The sequence below is a fragment of the Prionailurus bengalensis genome, chromosome A2 (assembly GCF_016509475.1).
Source record: "Prionailurus bengalensis isolate Pbe53 chromosome A2, Fcat_Pben_1.1_paternal_pri, whole genome shotgun sequence".
NCBI classification, from domain to species: domain Eukaryota; kingdom Metazoa; phylum Chordata; class Mammalia; order Carnivora; family Felidae; genus Prionailurus; species Prionailurus bengalensis.
In genome coordinates, this window is record NC_057348.1 from 125,143,015 (window position 1) to 125,160,625 (window position 17,611).

General features: G+C 36.1%; 1 protein-coding gene across 1 annotated transcript in view; it reads right to left on the reverse strand.

The window, feature by feature from the left end:
* Nucleotides 1-5,461: 5,461 nt before the first annotated feature.
* DPY19L2 (dpy-19 like 2) overlaps nucleotides 5,462-17,611 on the reverse strand; it is a 98,525-nt gene continuing 86,375 nt past the window's right edge. Inside the window, exons 19-22 of the mRNA XM_043589242.1 lie at nucleotides 17,247-17,421; nucleotides 14,490-14,589; nucleotides 13,023-13,148; nucleotides 5,462-7,515 (exon numbers count right to left, since the gene is read on the reverse strand). Coding sequence (XP_043445177.1) covers nucleotides 7,365-7,515; nucleotides 13,023-13,148; nucleotides 14,490-14,589; nucleotides 17,247-17,421 — 552 coding nt within the window. The 3' untranslated portion in view covers nucleotides 5,462-7,364. The remainder of the gene's footprint in view (nucleotides 7,516-13,022; nucleotides 13,149-14,489; nucleotides 14,590-17,246; nucleotides 17,422-17,611) is intronic.

A 17,611-nucleotide genomic window follows, 5' to 3' on the forward strand; every position in this document is an offset into this window, starting at 1 on the left:
AAATGAATTTTAATCTCAGCCAAGCATAATAACCCAGTTTCTGCAAAAGCTCCTCTAACATAATTCAGAGTCAAATAAAAATGATCTTGTTATTTGCTCTTTTGGATTATTACTACCTTTCAGAGCTTCCTTTTGTTAACATCCAATTCAGAGTTGACTCCGTGTCTTTAGAAGTATTAAAATGGATCGCATGTGAACTACTTTATAATGCACTTCCACATGGAATACCTTGTTTGATCCTCACAATTCTGGAAGGAAAGCCTTATGAACAACTTACAAAGAAATGGAGGCCCAGAGTTATCGGATTGGAGAGTAAGGGTGCGTGTGTGGTCGTCCCGCTCCAGAGGCGTATCTTCCTTTAAACCCCACTGCTTGCATGACCTGCTTGCCTGTCTCTGTAGTTTCTAGTAAGTACTTCAACAAGCACATGCTGCCGTTGAGCCACAACACAATTCCTGGACTGAGTCATCTGCCTCAATGGTTCTGGGCTCTTGTGCATGCTGCTCCCCCTACCCGGAAAGTGCCTCCCCCCTTCCCCTATCCATTTAGCTGGTTACTTCCTACCTTCCCTTTAGGATACAGATCGAGAAGCACCTGTACGAGAAAAGTCTTATGTGAAGTGACATGGTCTGCTCAGGCGTCCCTTCTATCGTGCGACCAGGGCATTGGTCACAGAGTGGTTATCACACACAAGCTTCTAAGCTCTTTGAAGATAGTTCCTTTAAAGGGGATGTGGACAGACTTGCACACTGTATCCACACAGAAGACTGTAGTTTTTCAATAGAAAAACAGGAAGGAATCTGAGAACTGTAGGGCATTCAAAGAGTATTAAGGATCAAATGTTAATACTTGATTAGACCAGGGCGCCTGGGTGTCTCCATTGGTTAAGCATCCGATTCTTGATTTCGGCTCAGGTCAATGATCTCATGGTTTGTGAGTTCGAACCCCATATCAGGCTCTGCATTAACAGTGCAGAGCCTGCTTGGGATTCTCTTTCTCTCTTTGCCCCTCCCCTGCTTGCTCTCTCTCTCAAAAATAAATGAATAAACTTTTTAAAAATGGTTGATTAGACCTCATTTCAAAGAAAAGCAATGTCTTCTGTTCAATATTACTAAAACCCAGGCTAGAAATTTTGCTCTCTTGGGGGGGGGGGGGGAACCTCTTAATGGATGTATTAATGTTAAGTAGGTACATTGTGTATTTTTTTCTAATTTTGATAGTTAACCGCCAGAAAAGATGAAGAAGCAATTTACCACAATTCAAGAGAAACAGGGAGCCTAATTTGAAGTCCTAAGCAATGTACTACTTAAAGTTGAGTAATAAAAATCTTGGCCTTAAAAATAAACAAATTTAATTTGTAATTTTCTTGTGTATTATAGAACACGGGTGTTTAATAGACACAGGCCATCACATATACTGTGTTGGGTAGCAAAAACAGAGTTCTTGTCATGTGGAGGCTATTTTAAGGCCACAAAGAAGTCACATTATTGCTCATTATTATGAATTGTAATACAATTTCTATGAATGATGTCTTTCCTCAAAGTCCAATGAACCATGATGTGGTAATTTTTAAGAAGTTATACTCCTTTTTCAATAGTATTCAGGGTTTTCCAACTTTCCCTTAATGCACGTAAATTACTTTCATAGGAAACATTTTTTTTTAATTTTTTTTTCAACGTTTATTTATTTTTAGGACCGAGAGAGACAGAGCATGAACGGGGGAGGGGCAGAGAGAGAGGGAGACACAGAATCGGAAACAGGCTCCAGGCTCCAAGCCATCAGCCCAGAGCCCGACGCGGGGCTCGAACTCACGGGCCGCGAGATCGTGACCTGGCTGAAGTCGGACGCTTAACCGACTGCGCCGCCCAGGCACCCCCATAGGAAACATTTTAAAAAGAATCAACTTTCTATAAAAAATTCTACCAAGTTTGTGGTGTTCAATAAAGGCACTGTCACATCATCTGCTATTTGAAGAAAGAAATCGCACGAATGGAAGCTCAAGAAAATCTACAGTCTGAAGTTTTGTTTGGCTGGCTAGACTATGGTCAGCAGAACAACTCGTGATGCTTGCTTAGGCACCCTGGGGCCACTGAAAGACAATCTGAGGTTTAAGAACCACTGATATGCTAGCACAGCCCCCCCGCCCTTTTTTTTAACTTAAAAAAAAGTGAAGTGGCCTATATGTTTATACACACACCCATCTTTGATAACTCGTTTTATTTTTAACATTATATTTAAAATTGAGTCCTGCTGATACATGAATGGATCATTTTCACTTCTGTACAATATTCCATTGTATGGGATTCTTCATTATCTGGTCTACTGGTGGCCCTTCGGGTTGTTTTCAGCCTTTATTCTCCTGAGGTACAAATAATGCCTCCATAAATATTCTTGTAATTGTTTTCCCTGGCGTATTGGTACAAACATTTCTTTAGGGTGATTGTTGGTTGCAGGGACTACACCCTCTCAAATTTACTAGGTAATAAAACATTATTTTCCAAGATAGCTGTACCAATTTGTCCTCCCTACTACAATTTTGTGAGCAACAATTTTGTCGCTCCTTGTTTTTACCGATTATTAGACTTGCACATTTTGTCGTGTGTGTGTGTTTTAACGTTTATTCATTTTTGAGAGGCAGAGTGCAAGCAGGGGTGGGGCAGAGAGAGAGACCCAGAATCTGAAGCAGGCTCCAGGCTCTGATCTGTCAGCACAGAGACCAATGCAAGGCTCGAACTCAAGAGCTGTGAGATCATGACCTGAGCCGAAGTCGGAGGCTTAATTGACTGAGTCACCCAGGCGCCCCTGTCATGTGGTTTTAATTTGTATTTTCCTATATTCTTCTAAAAGTTTTAATGTTCTGCCTTTTACATTTAAGTTCTTGATCCATATAAATTTTATTTTTATGCATGAAGTTATATACTTACCTATTCTTTTCAAATTTTCCTTTTGTTTCTCATGGTTAAGAAGAATTTTCAAACGGATTTTTCTTCTCCCTTCTCTCTTACCCCACCTCTTTTGAGGAGACTCAAAGGATTTATCAAAGAATATGAATGGAGCTCCAGAGAATATACTTTTTAACGATTAAAAATATAGGGAGTTTTTACTGGACATAAAACTCTACTAGTTCACACGAGGCCAAAAACTGTTGGAAATTTACTAATTTCTGTATCCTACAAAAAGCAACCCAGTTTAGATTAATAATAATGGTTTAAGAAATTTCAGTCATAGGGGCACCTGGGTGGCTCAGTCAGTTGAGCGTCCGACTTACGCTCAGGTCATGATCTGACAGTTCGTGAGTTCGAGCGCCGCGTCAGGGTCTGTGCTGACAGCCCAGAGCCTGGAGCCTGCTTCAGATTCTGTGTCGCCCTCTTTCTCTATGCCCCTCCCCCATTCACGCTCTGAATAATAAAACATTCTTTACTATAAATAAATATTTAAAAATAAACATTAAATTTTTTTAAATGTAAAAGAAATTTCAGACATAAACATAACTTAAAAAGTTTATAGTATCGAACCATGAAATGATGATCACTGCATCTTTATTTAAACAGCTGAGGCACTGAGATTTTAAAACTTGATATTTAATGTTAAATATGACATACTGAATATGGTACAAATGATAAACTATTTTAGACAGTTGACGCATGGTCTCCAGCCTACACAGTAGTAAGAATATACTAACTCATATGGCATCTTCATCAACATTACTAAACAGTGAAAAACTAAAAACTCGCTAAAAACCAGTACCGTACAATCTCAGTGCTGAGCTGGACACATATAAATGTGGATGAATATAAAGAGGTGATACACAAAGGGAAATGCAACCATTTAACAAACATGAATAGGTACCCAACCTCAGAAACCAGGGAATTAGTGTGAATTAAAATAATAATGAATAACATTTCAGGTGTCACAAATTAGCACACTGACTTCTGGTGGTGTATATAATCCTTTTGCAAAGGTAATTTGAGGCAAACTGCATTGTAGACTTTAAGAGTATCCACATTTCTTGGCTGAAACTTAACTTTATAGAATCTATCCTACGGAAATAATTTGAAAATTAAAAAATCTTAAGGTACTAGGATATTCACTGTAGTGCTGTTCTACATATATACATACATGAAGTAGCAAGAGTGGAAATAGCTTGACAATGCTTAAGAGACATATTTATATACATGGTCTCTCTACACACACACACACACACACACACACACACATGGGGTATTATATAGTACTATGAAAATAGTCTCTGTAAAATACTTCCCTATGTATTGCATAAAGAAGAAAACATAAAAGTGTTTAAATTATGTTAAAAGAAGAAAACAAGCAAAATATGCATCCCTGATAGTAAAGTTGGAAGAAAACAATGACACAATTGAGTTTGTTGAGTATTTCCCCCCTTCTTCCAAGTATCTTTATTCAAAATTAAAATTCTGAGTTTGCATTGCTTGTATAATAGACACCTATCAAGTGAAATACAATTTTTATTATTAAAATTAACATGAAAAGTACTCCATGCTTTTTCATGCGGCATCTGTTAGCGGCAAAAGAGTAGAAGACACAGCAGTCACTGATGCTGTAATCAGAAGATGGAGACATGGAAGACGGGGAGGATTGCTGTAGCTTGTGTGCAACTCACTTTTAGCCGTAGTTTCAAATGCATGTGCATAAATATGATCATCGGAAACTAAGGGAAACACTTCATTGCATTGGGGAAAATCTACCCATGACTCAACCCACAGTGTTCATGCACAGTCTTCACATTTCAGAGATATAAACGATTCAGTGTATGCAGGTGAGAGGCCAATAGCATTATTTGTACAAAAGTAAGGCGTAGCCCAGTATTCCTCTTTATTGACAGAAAATAAAGGTAGAACTCTTTGAAATGTTGAGACGAAATAACCAACCATGTAACTTGATATTGCTAAGCTGGTTATTTGGTGAACGGGGAGAAGGAGCAATGGAACATTTTTGAGTGCACATCTGTAAGTGCCAAACACTTTACTACATTATCTTACATTATCTCATAATGATGCTACTGAGTGGGTAGTTTGGGCTCTCATTTACAGAACTGATTTATAGAGTCCGACTTACAGGTGAAGAAACTGAAGTTCATAGTCATGTGACATGGCCAAGCTTAATTAGCACAGTGCCTGGCATATAGTAAGGGCTCAATAAATACCTTTTGAATGGACGGTAGGTGATATCCCCAGTAAAAACAAATGCCAGGATTTAAAATTAGACCTATCTGGTTACAAAGCCCACACTATTTCCTTCACAATACCCTGACTTCTGTGTGAGATGATGCAGAATTGTTTTTAAATGGCTAAGAAAGATCATTGCCAATGTAAACATGGTTAATAAATTTAGGAACCTATGATTTGTACCTTCATACCAGATTTATTTCAAGGTCAAAATGTATGCTTAGTAAAGGATGAGAAAAGATAGAAAACACACAGAGGATCTTCAAGGGTTTTTTTAATTCTTAAAAATATATAGTACATGAAAGTAACACAAATCCATATCAATACATTATATTTGCATGAAACATTTAATTAGTTAATATTGTTCTTCCCTGTTTTGGTTGTTGAATTCTACCAGCTTCTTTAAAAATATTTTTATGCCAATATCATCAAAAATGTGTTACTTTAATTTTATGAATGTCAGGTGCTATGTCTCTTTTCCTTCTTTGCCCTACACACCGAAAACTTATTTGAAAATGCTAAAATAGTAAAATGTTTTACTTTCTTAGCTGCTCTGCATCCTGTGTTAAAATATCTGACAACTATACAAGTTGAAAATAATAAATACATGTAAGTACACTTGTATAAAATATGTTATTAGGTAATACAGCTCTTCTTTTAAAAAAGTTCTCCAAAAGTTTGAAAAATATTTCCTATGAAAACATCATCCAAAACGTATTTTAATTTTTACAAATGTTAGGTGTTAAGTCTCCCTTTTCTTTTTTGTCTCATACCTAGGCCCCAGTTACTTGAAAATACTGATAAAATGTGGTGTGCCTTCTTAGCAGTATTGTAACCTGTATTAAATGAAGTATTTTACAATTACAAAAGTTGAAAAGTAATTTTATTCGTTTTCTTGAATATAATCTCCTACCTACCATATATGAACTAATCTATGGAATTAAGTTATTTGTTATCTCAAATGTAGAGGGCCAAGGACATAAGGGAATTACAAAGACTCTGAGATGATTAACTTAAAGCAGATAGATACTAAAATGCTACAGATGTGGCATATTTACTATCAAGCACAGACAGTCTTTGCGTTTGGCAACATCCTCAAGATAACTATTTCCCACTGCCAAAGCACTGTTGTTGCATAGGTTTTATATTGGAGGAGAAGATTTATAAAAACATCAATGTCCTCATCTAAACCCAAACATAAATGAGGATTTAGAAATTTGTTATTACAAAAGATGGCGATTGGAAAGATAGTAATCGGAAAGAAAGACTATGTCCAATGAGCTACAGGGCTGTCAAGATGAAAATGCCTTTGCTTCATTCGGGATCTAGAATCTTAAAATCTCATCTGACAAATTTAACTAGATTTTCTTTTCTGATTATGTTTAACCCCAAAAGTTGGTCATGAACCATAGCAATTTTTATTTTATCTGGATGTTAAAAGAAAAACCACTGGATTATAAAGATAGATTAATAACCTGTTGAACTTAGGTTGGGAACTAATCAATAGAAAATACCTATCTGGTTGGGTAAATAAATTTCAAGAGATACAAAACATTATAAAATAGGTTGTTATTAAAAATATTTAAACTGAAATGATAAAAAAAATATTAAAAGCTAATAAAGATCTTTCCTGAGGGTTAGTAAAAGCAAAAACAACCTGAACAGACACGTGGTTACACACAAATTTCCTCATGGAGGTAAAGAAGTTGTGATCAGAATCAGGATTTTATGGAAGTGTCTTTCAGAAACTGCATTAGTCTATTCTAAGTGGTTTAAAGAGTTTGAGCTGGTACATGCTGGTACCAGAGAAAATCTGAAATAATTCACCTAGTTGGATGCAAAAGGACTTACATCTCCCCTTGATTTATTAAATCTCATTGTTCTTTTACATGTATTTTTCTTTAAAACTTTAAGATGGACATTCGTTTCTGCAGAATGAGGTGATTTCATCCTTTAAATAACAAGCTTAATAAGGCTGACATTCAATGGAAAACAATGAAACAATTTACCTTTTAGTAATCAGAATAACTAAAATATTTTTATCATCTTCTTTTTAAGGATCCCTTATTAAAGCTTGTGATTTTCTTTTAATGTAAATAAGCCAAAGTGATGGTTTTCTACACACCTCCTTGCATCACAGTGTGATAGGTAGTCTCGTTGTCAGTTAACCTTTAATACTCTGTACATACTATTTTGAAATACTGTGGTGAAGTAGGGCCTCGGGTCCGTGAGCAAGACGCTACATAAGGGAGGATTAGCTGTATTGGAAGGGTCTTCCACATCCCAAATTTCCAGCATACTGCACCCAGGCCTAAAAAAGAAAAAAAAAAAAAAGGCACATATATACCTATATTAAAAATGCATTCAGATACAGGGGAAATAGGTAAATTATAAAGTAGCTCCAAGTTTGTTAGAGACTAATTTATTTAATAAAGGTTTTAAAGCATCATTTAAACTTTTTTTTTTTTTCAACATTTATTTCTTTTTGGGACAGAGAGAGACAGCATGAACGGGGGAGGGGCAGAGAGAGAGGGAGACACAGCATCGGAGACAGGCTCCAGGCTCTGAGCCATCAGCCCAGAGCCTGACGCGGGGCTCAAACTCCTGGACCGGGAGATCGTGACCTGGCTGAAGTCGGACGCTTAACCGACTGTGCCACCCAGGCGCCCCTAAAGCATCATTTAAAAAAAAATATCAGTTCAACATTTAGAGATAAAAATGAAATTATGCTGCATTTTCCTGTTCCACTTAAGCAAATAATCAGTATATTATTAAGCCTACCAGTAAAGGTCCAATATACATTCAGAAATACATATTTAAAAATTTATTTTCAAAATGAAATATAAATAGATATATTTTCAAAGTGGTGTCACCATCCAAGCATAAGGGCCATGAGTAGTAGGAGACAAATTAAAGGAGAGCTAATCTGATTCCTGATGAATTTCATATTTTTTGAGCTTAATCTAACTTAGATTATCATGAAAACATATAGTCCAAGGTGAGGAAAGAAAGCTCTTTTGCCAGATTTGTTTTCTTCAACCCTTTCCTATTTGGGGTGGCTCTATGATTCAACCGCCTGGGATAATATTTCCCACTAGAGAATAACCCCACATGAGAGTCAGTAAAGGGAAGAAGTCAGACGAAATTGACTTTTTAAAAAAAAATTGTTAAGTTTATTTATTTTGAAAGAGAGAAAAACAGAGCACATGAGTGGGGGGGGGGAGAGAGTGAGAGAAAGAGAGAGAAAGAAAGAGAGAGAGAGAGAGAGAGAGAGAGAGAATCCCAAGCAGGTCCTGTGCTGTCAGCACAGAGCCTGATGTGGGGCTTGAACTCATGAACCGTGATACTATAATCTGAGCCAAAGTCAAGAGCTGGATGCTTAACAGACTGAGCCACCCGGGAACCCCAAATTGACTTTTATTTTTCAATAGCTATATTGTATACAATTTATATACAATAAAATGTACCCATTTTATGAGTAAAGTTTGATAAATATGGGCAAATATGTGTAGGTGTGTAAGCACCACCATAATCGTAATACAGAAAATCCCCAGCACTGAAACAAGTTCCCTTGAGCCCTTCTGCAGTCAGTGCTCTCGCCCAAACTTAGCCCAGGCAAACACTGATCTTCTTTCTGCAATATAGTTTTGCCTTTTCTAGAATATTCTAGATATTTATATTCACTACAGCTTTCATGTGTTACTCACGTGATAACAATTCCATCCCTTTTCTTTCAATCTATACATGTATTTGTACTTAAAATGCATGTCTTAACGGGCAGCACATAGTTGGATTTTGCTTTTGTATTCAGTCTACTACTAATCTCTGCCTTTTGATTTGAGTGTTCAGTCACATTCTTATTCGTGATTACTAAACGTTGTTTGATTTAGGTTTGAAGGTCACAAATTCAGAGAAGTTCTTCAAGAGCAAATTTTTCTCAAGTTTCTCCCTGCTTTTGTGTCACTTTCTAGAGACTTCAAATAGTTGTTTTTAATACCATTAAACCTAACTTTGCATGCATCCTGTTAACTGAAGCATCTGCATATTGGAACTATGTCCTTGCTTTGAGTAGTGCCATGGTAACTCTTAGAGGACACAGGTCCAATACACATCAGTTAACATGACGCTGAGCTCCATGGAACCATGCAAAGCAAGAACGCAGCTTTGACATGCTCAAGTTTCACCTAATATAGTACCATGCAAAGTGAAGAGTACCTGTGTTTTCACCCGATTCTTATAACTGTAATATCTGCGAGCATTAACTCAACCTTTTCCTGCCAATATTAACTGAACTCCTTCCAAAACTGGTTTCTTATGGGTCTTATGTTCAATTTCTTAGGGCCTTAGACAGACTAATAACTCCTAAATCCAGTTTGCCCAAACTAGAAAATCCAATTCGCACTTTTCATTATTTTCCTTAAATGTCACACAGCCTTAGGGCTTTCAGGTAAGGAGTATGTGATACTTAATAGAACAGAGTTGTGAAGAAAAGCAAAAGCAGCCAATTTTGTAAAAAGATTGCCTTGAGAGAAAATGTGCTATTCCTTCTTTACAACTTATTCCTTCTGTTCTCAGAAGGCTATTAGTGATAGCTGTAAAAATGTTTTTCTAAGTACCAGAATTTTAGAAGAGTTCTTCTTTGCATAAATATTTACTTGTATATTTAGAGTAAGTTGTTTACATAATTACATAAGTAAAAACACACAGATCTCAGTGTACAGCTCCATGAGCTTTGACAAATGCATCCATCCATATGAAAAACATGTCAATCAAGATAATGAACACTGTCATTCTTCTAGGAAAAAGAAAAAAAGTTCTTGAATCCCTTTACAGAGTATTCCCACCACCACCTCCACCCCCTGCTCCACCATAACCAACTGCTATTCTGGTTTTTATTCCCATGAGTTTTGCATATTTTCAACTTGATAAAATGGAATCTCATAGTAGGTCTGTGTTTGGCGTCTTTCACTCAGTATGTTTTTGAGATTCATCCTTTTTACATTTCAGTAGTTTGTTCCTTTTCATTGCTGAGTAGCATTCCAGTGTATGAACATACTACAGCTTGTTTATTCATTTTTCTCTTGATATTTGGGTTGTTTCCAGTTTGAGATATTATGAATAAAGCTCCTATATCATCCTCTATGGATATTTTCATGTCCCTTGTTTAAATTCCAAGGAGTAGAATTGCTGAGTAATAGGCCAGAGATATGCTTAAATTTTTATAAGAAGCCTCCAAATACTTCTTCAAAGTGGTTGTATCATTTTTACTCCCATTGGCAATGTGGGAGATTTCTAGCATCCTTGCCAATATTTGGTACTTTCGTTAAGATTTTATCTGTTCTACAGTATATGTTACGGTATCCCACTGTGGTTTTAATTTGCATGTCCCTGAACACTGATAATATTGAGCATCTTTTCATGTACTTACTATTCACATATTTTCTTTCGTGAATTATGTCTGTCCAAGTCTTTTGTCCGTTTTCAAATGTGCTATAAATGTATTACTTTATAAAATTTCTTCATACACAAAATATGTGTCTCCTTCATCAGATACATGCTCTGCAAATATTGTCTCCCAGTCTATGGCTTGGCTTTTCATTTTCCTAACAATATCTTTTGAGGAAAAGATTTCAATTTTGATGTGAACGATTTATTCATTTTTTAATAATGGTTAGTGATCTGTGTTCCAAGAAATCTTTTAATTTTAACTTTTACATTTAGTTCTGCAATCCATGTCAAGTTAATTTTTGTGTATGGGGTAGTATGGGTCATGGTTCACTTTTTCTTTGAAACAGATATCCAGTTAGATCAGCAACATTGTTGAAAACACCTGTTTTTGCATTCAAGAAAAAAAATACTGTTTTAAAATTTTCTCTGCATTTTTTCTTTGATCCATAAGTTATCCATAAGTTTACTGCCTTATTTCCAAATATGTATGGATTGACTAGATATCTATATTTAGATTTCTAATTATTAATTTCTAACTTAATTCTGTAGGACTTCAAATCTTTTAAACATATTGAAGCCATTTTTATGGCCCAGCATGTGTTTTCTCTTGATGAAAATTCCATGTGCCCTTTAAAAGAATGTGTATTCGGGGCGCCTGGGTGGCGCAGTCGGTTAAGCGTCCGACTTCAGCCAGGTCACGATCTCGCGGTCCGTGAGTTCGAGCCCCGCGTCAGGCTCTGGGCTGATGGCTCGGAGCCTGGAGCCTGTTTCCGATTCTGTGTCTCCCTCTCTCTCTGCCCCTCCCCCATTCATGCTCTGTCTCTCTCTGTCCCAAAAATAAATAAACGTTGAAAAAAAAATTTAAAAAAAAAAATAAATAAAAAAAATAAAAGAATGTGTATTCTGCAGAATATATCTTCCTGTACTGTTCTATAAGAGTCAATTAGGTCAGGCTATTTGATACTTTTTGTTGTTTCTATCTTTCAATCCTTACACTCTTTTTATCTAATTTTCTTAGTAGAGAAAGTTAACATTTCCAGCTATGATTAAAAATTTGCTTATTTTTTCTTTTAATTATGCATATTTCTATTTTGTGCACTTTGAAGCTCTGTTTAGATGCATACATTTTATTTTTTTTTAACATTTATTTATTTTTGAGACAGAGAGAGAGAGCATGAACAGGGGAGGGTCAGAGAAAGAGGGAGACACAGAATCTGAAACAGGCTCCAGGCTCTGAGCTGTCAGCACAGAGCCCGATGCGGGGCTCGAACCCACGGACCGCGAGATCATGACCTGAGCCGAAGTCGGACACTCAACCGACTGAGCCACCCAGGTGCCCCAAGATGCATACATTTTAGAACTGTTACATATTTTTGATGATGAACTAATTCTTTTGACATTATAAAATGTCCATCTTTATCTGTGGTAATATGCCTTGTCCTGAAGTCTACTTTGTCTTATTAAATTTTAAATTAATGGATGTACACATACATTATGTTTCTGCTTCTTTTACAAGATGCCATTTCTTCCTAGATATATTTATTAGATATTAAAACTAGATATAAAAATTAGCTACTAAACTTGTGAACCTAGCTCTTCAAAAATGTTCTATAGTTGAATTCCTAATTACCTACAGGAGAAATGAAAATTCTTAATGTTAGGCCTAATACGACAAAGAACCTCTTAAGTCAAGGAATCTAAAAAAGGCCTCAAGATAACCTATTAGAATTTTGTGATTTCTAGAAACTATACTTAAGAATGTTTTTTTACTCTTTTCTCTTGAGTTACCTGAAACTTTTTTCATAAGTCTTATAAATTTAATGTTATCCACTTGTAATAACAGAATGCTAATGTCTCTATTGCTGTAAATTCAAATCTTTATTTCACACATCTAATAAAAATTATCATTAAGAATTTCAAACACTATGAAAGAAAGCTACATTATGATGCTAAATTTAAATGAAAAAATCTGGAAGCTAAAACACTATAGTTTTTAAATGATATTTACTTTTCTACATGAAATGATTTTAAATGCAATAGTGTTTTTTTTTAAGTTTATTTATTTTGAGAGAAAGACAGAGAGAGAGAGAGCGAGCAGGAGAGGGGCAGAGAGAGCGGGAAAGAGAGAATCGGAAGCAGGCTCCACACTGTCATGGGGCTTGATCCCAAGAACCATGAGATCATGACCTGAGTAGAAGTCAACTGTTACACGCTTAACTGACTAAGCCTTCCAGGCACCCCTCCCACAATAGTATTTCAGTGGAATTTGTTTAGAATAAAAATTCTTAAAGAATCACAACTACTATAATAAAGTAAAACAGTTGTGGCTTAAAAATATTCCATATTGTATAGCACAGGGCTCATACTCACTTAGTTCTCACAACACACCATGCCTCTTCCAAGATGTAATAATTCACATGTAACGCCAACAATTTATCTCTCACTTCTTTTGCAGATTTTCGACTATATGTGGAATAAACTATTTTTGTCCGGGCCCTTTACATTCAAAACACAAGTTAAATGTTTTAAAATAAATTAGAATAGACTAGAGAAATTTTGCTAGCAAATCAAAATCTTAATACTCACTGTATAGAGCATTCATATATATGACCTCAAGCAGCATGAATGTTTTGGGGATAGCATAGATTATTTTTGGATAGCAGTTTCCACATTCCTACTTAATTGTGCATGTGCTAAACCTTACAGTGGTTGGAATTTTGTATATACTGCTTGTTAGTGCTTACTGGAACGGGCAGATATAAACTGGTTTAGAGTCTAGAGCTGGGTAGCAGGATAATAGTTCAGGATAAAAAATTTGCTTTGTATAATGCATAAAATAATTAATCTGCTCATGGAACACATTCAGATAGAGGCTGAAAGAGTGGAAACGTTTCAACAGATAATTTCATCTGTAGAAGCTCTGAAAAGCATCTGAATTGAAGTTGAAATGTAGCCAATCCAACATTGAGATAGAGGACATCTAGTGTAACAGTCAGGTAGAGAAAATATCTTAATGGAAGTGTGAGAAACTGGATTATTTACCAAAATTTGGTACGAAAGATGATTTGGCCTTAAACAGGTGTTTTTATGAAATCCTGAACAATTATCATTTATGCATTGGGAATTTCTTAAAATTTCAAGCATATGGGATGTCCAATGTCCACAACCAGACATAAAACTTTAAATAATTTAAAATGTTACCTCTAACAATAGGCCAAAGATGCATTAACAGGAAAAGATTACCCTGACAATTACTAAAATGATTAAAATAATTTTTAAAGTCAGTTATTGAAGGAAAACAAAACTTTCACACCTCAGTAAAAACCTGAGTTCTCATAACTGGCTAACAAAAAAACACCCTAAATGTTCATAAGTGCATATAGTATATAGCAAATTTCATATATATTTTTTTTGTTTTTAAAAAAAACTAGGTATAGACCACCAATAAGAGGGAGAATGGTTTCTTAAATCAGGCAGAGGGGCTTGTGGAGTCCAGAGCAAGGGCTAGCCAACTATGCCCATGGGCCGGATCCATCCCATCTGCCATGACTAGTACTTAGCAGTTCTACTTCAACAGAGACACACATGCAGGCTAGTCACGTGACATCTTCACTCTGAGAAAAATTAACCTTTTTCCTTTTTTCAGAGGTTTATTAAACATCCTTTAGAGTCAACAGGCACATAATTATACTTTCTGGATGGTTATTACACATTTTTAAACTACCATCATGAGTATGAAGATGAGAACATATGCATGTGTATAAAACCTTCCCTATTTCTAAGAGCTGATATAAGTTGTAAGCGTGTCTAGTTGAAACATTTCAATCAGTTGCCAACCTCAAGTCTGCATCCTCATAATGCGGATGATTCACAATGGGGTGAAGGGTAGACAGCTTGACACTGGCCATTGTAGGCATGGCACCGGCAAAAACAGCATCTGGAAAGCAAGAATATATTCCTTAATGCCATATTTTAAAGAGAACAAAGATTCTTTTTCATCTATAATATTTGAACTCAAATTAAGAATACAAAATACATTTAAATAATCATCACTGGCACCGTTCTTATTCTTTGTTCAATATTGTCGACTATAATAGGAACCAACTTTGTTATCTCTGCGCAAGGAACTGTGTGAAATATTTTTACTTGGATTAAAAAATCTAGCTCGCACAACTCCATAAAGTGGGCTATAGGTTATTCTTGTTTTGTAAATGAGGAAACAGACATCACAGGGGAGAGTGACCGGGCCAAGACCACACACCTCGGCAGTGTCCAAGCCCACCCTCTTAGCTGCTTCACTACAGCCTCCTGCCATGGTAAAGCTCAAGGTAAAGATGATACTACAAAAATTTCATATCTCGTCCTGATAATCTGAAATGTTAAGAACTGAGAGACTGTTACAAAGGGCAAGTCTCATGCTACATCTTTTAAAATGACCTTCATGGGCTGTGAACTGTAGTTTCTTGGAAGACAAAATGACCAAATGCTGACCTCCTGGCACTGTTGTATAATACATTATTATATAATTTTGAAGGTTATTATCATTTTTAATCAGCATAATAAAATCACTAATAAGAACAAGACAGGTCATTCAGGTCTACTGTAAATAACTGTTCACCTGCAAATATAGTTAAGTATTCTAAATGTAACGTCAAATGAAAATCTCTACATAGGAATTAAATTTGCAAATATTTAAGTCAACCAATATAGAAATGTGTATTTATTATCACAAGATTCAATAATTAATGATGGAAAGCTCTTAGGCCAGAGCAGTGGTTCTCAACCAGAGATGATTTTGTTTCCGAGAGACACATGTGGTCAACTTCCGGAGACATTTTTGGTTGGCTCGCTGTGCGAGACAGAGGTGCTACTGGCAACTAGTGGGTAGGAGGAAGGGATGCTGCTAAAACTCTGTGATGCACAGGACACTCCCTAACATCAATAGTGTCAAGGTGGAGAAAACCTGGGCTAGAGGGACCCAAAGCCCAGGGCCACAGTTATCAGGAGGACACGAGGCAGGCCTGTTCAGCAAAGCTGTAATCACTGAAGAGAAACGATCTGTGGCAGAGATGGGGAGAAATGCTCTATATACTCTTCACTCTAGGTGGTGAGATAAATATGAACACGGTGGGGGAAAGAATATGATATTTTCCTATATGTATACTGAAGTCTCCACATATACTCGACTGACCATATTAGAAAAAAGATCCCTTCTGACTTGACAGAGTCTCACTAATACATGACTTGGTGATTAGACCATGGGCTGGATTTCAGTTCTCACTTGTCCTCTCAACTGAGCACTTTTATGCAGTGCACAAACTATACAACCCTACATGGGGGACCTGAACGTAAGCACTAGTCTCACCCATACTATAGAGCATCATGCTGATTTTAATACACATGTGGTAACCATAAAAGAACTCATAATACGAGGATGAAAAAGAGACTTATAAGAAGATCAAAGAAGAGACAGCTAAAACTTAGGTGGGAGTCTGTGAGAGTTATCTTAGAAGAAGTTGCCAAAGGTAGGCCCTCTCTGCCAGGAACCCAAGACGAACATTGGAACAAAGAACGACACACTAAAAGATTGAGAAAGTAGGTACCCGGTAAAGCTTGGGAAAAATATCTAACTGGGAAGGGATAAGGGAGAGTAAAGGGAGTGCCTACACTTGGTACTCCTATAGGGAAAATTCACAAGAGGATTAATTTAAAAATTCTGATTAAATCGTCCTGGCAGCTATCGGTGATTTAGGTACTGTCACCTCTGAAAACCAACTATCTGAGCTGAAGCTTGTAAAACTTACTTAAATGATGCCTAATTAGTAAAATGGCAACTGTCAAATAAATGATAAGAGGAAACTGACCCAAGGAGTCACAGGATGAATTTAAAGAAGCCATAGTGAACAACTAGCGCCAGAAAAAATTACTAAATATCAAAAATAGTTTATAGATTATAGATTAGTTATAGAAAATACTGTAGAAAACACTTATTCTCTGGAAAGGTTTTTCAACATGAAATAAATAACTTTGCTTGAGGTGGTTCTGGATAAAGATAGGAAGGAAAAAAGGTAAGCTAAAAATGATTAAATTTTAGAGTATTTAAAAGTAGGATTTATACTCATCTCCTTGAAATGATTTAGTGAAGAAAAAAGAATATCTGAGATTTTAACTCTTCTTGTGTGCAACTGGTTTTACAGAGTTGGATCAGACAGTCAGCACTGACTGAAGTGGAGAAGGAGTGCTGTTGACATTCCCATGGTCAGAAGTACCTTTTCCAATGGCCTGTAACTAGGTGTGGAATTTTGTTATTAAAGATTTCTTTTATTTGTCAGTGGTAGAGTTAAAATACAATAATGATCTCAGAGTTATAATATATAACTGTGAACAATCATTAATTCCTCATGTTAATTAAAATTCCTGAGTTATCTAGGAGGCATTTAAAGAGGGCACAAAATTGTTTTTTGAAAGGGTTTGATTTGGTGGATGCTGCAATTAGCTTGCTCAAAATCTGTGAGTGTATAAATGTCACCATGTGTGTGTATTTTTAAATGTGTGTATGTTACTAACTATACATATAACCAGACAGCGACATACCTGGTCTAGTATTGTATTTGATCCATTGTATCAGTTCTTCCTGAGGCAAATTATTAAATTCTCCTATTATGCTCCATTGATTATGGAGGTTTGCACAACCCTGTATTGACATCACTACTAGAATGCCAAAGATAACATTCTCAAAGCGAACTCTGCAAAAAACCCAGCCGAAGAGCTGAAATGAAAGAAACCAGTTATTTTTAATTCTTATATGAAGAGTGCTATAGGGCAATAAGAAACTCTCACGTTGCTACTTTAACCAAGGTGGATTACCATTTGATACGATCAATGCACTAATAATATACGGAACTGCCATCACCTACTGTTTAAACATAGTAAATATTTTGGAATTACAGGGCCACTAA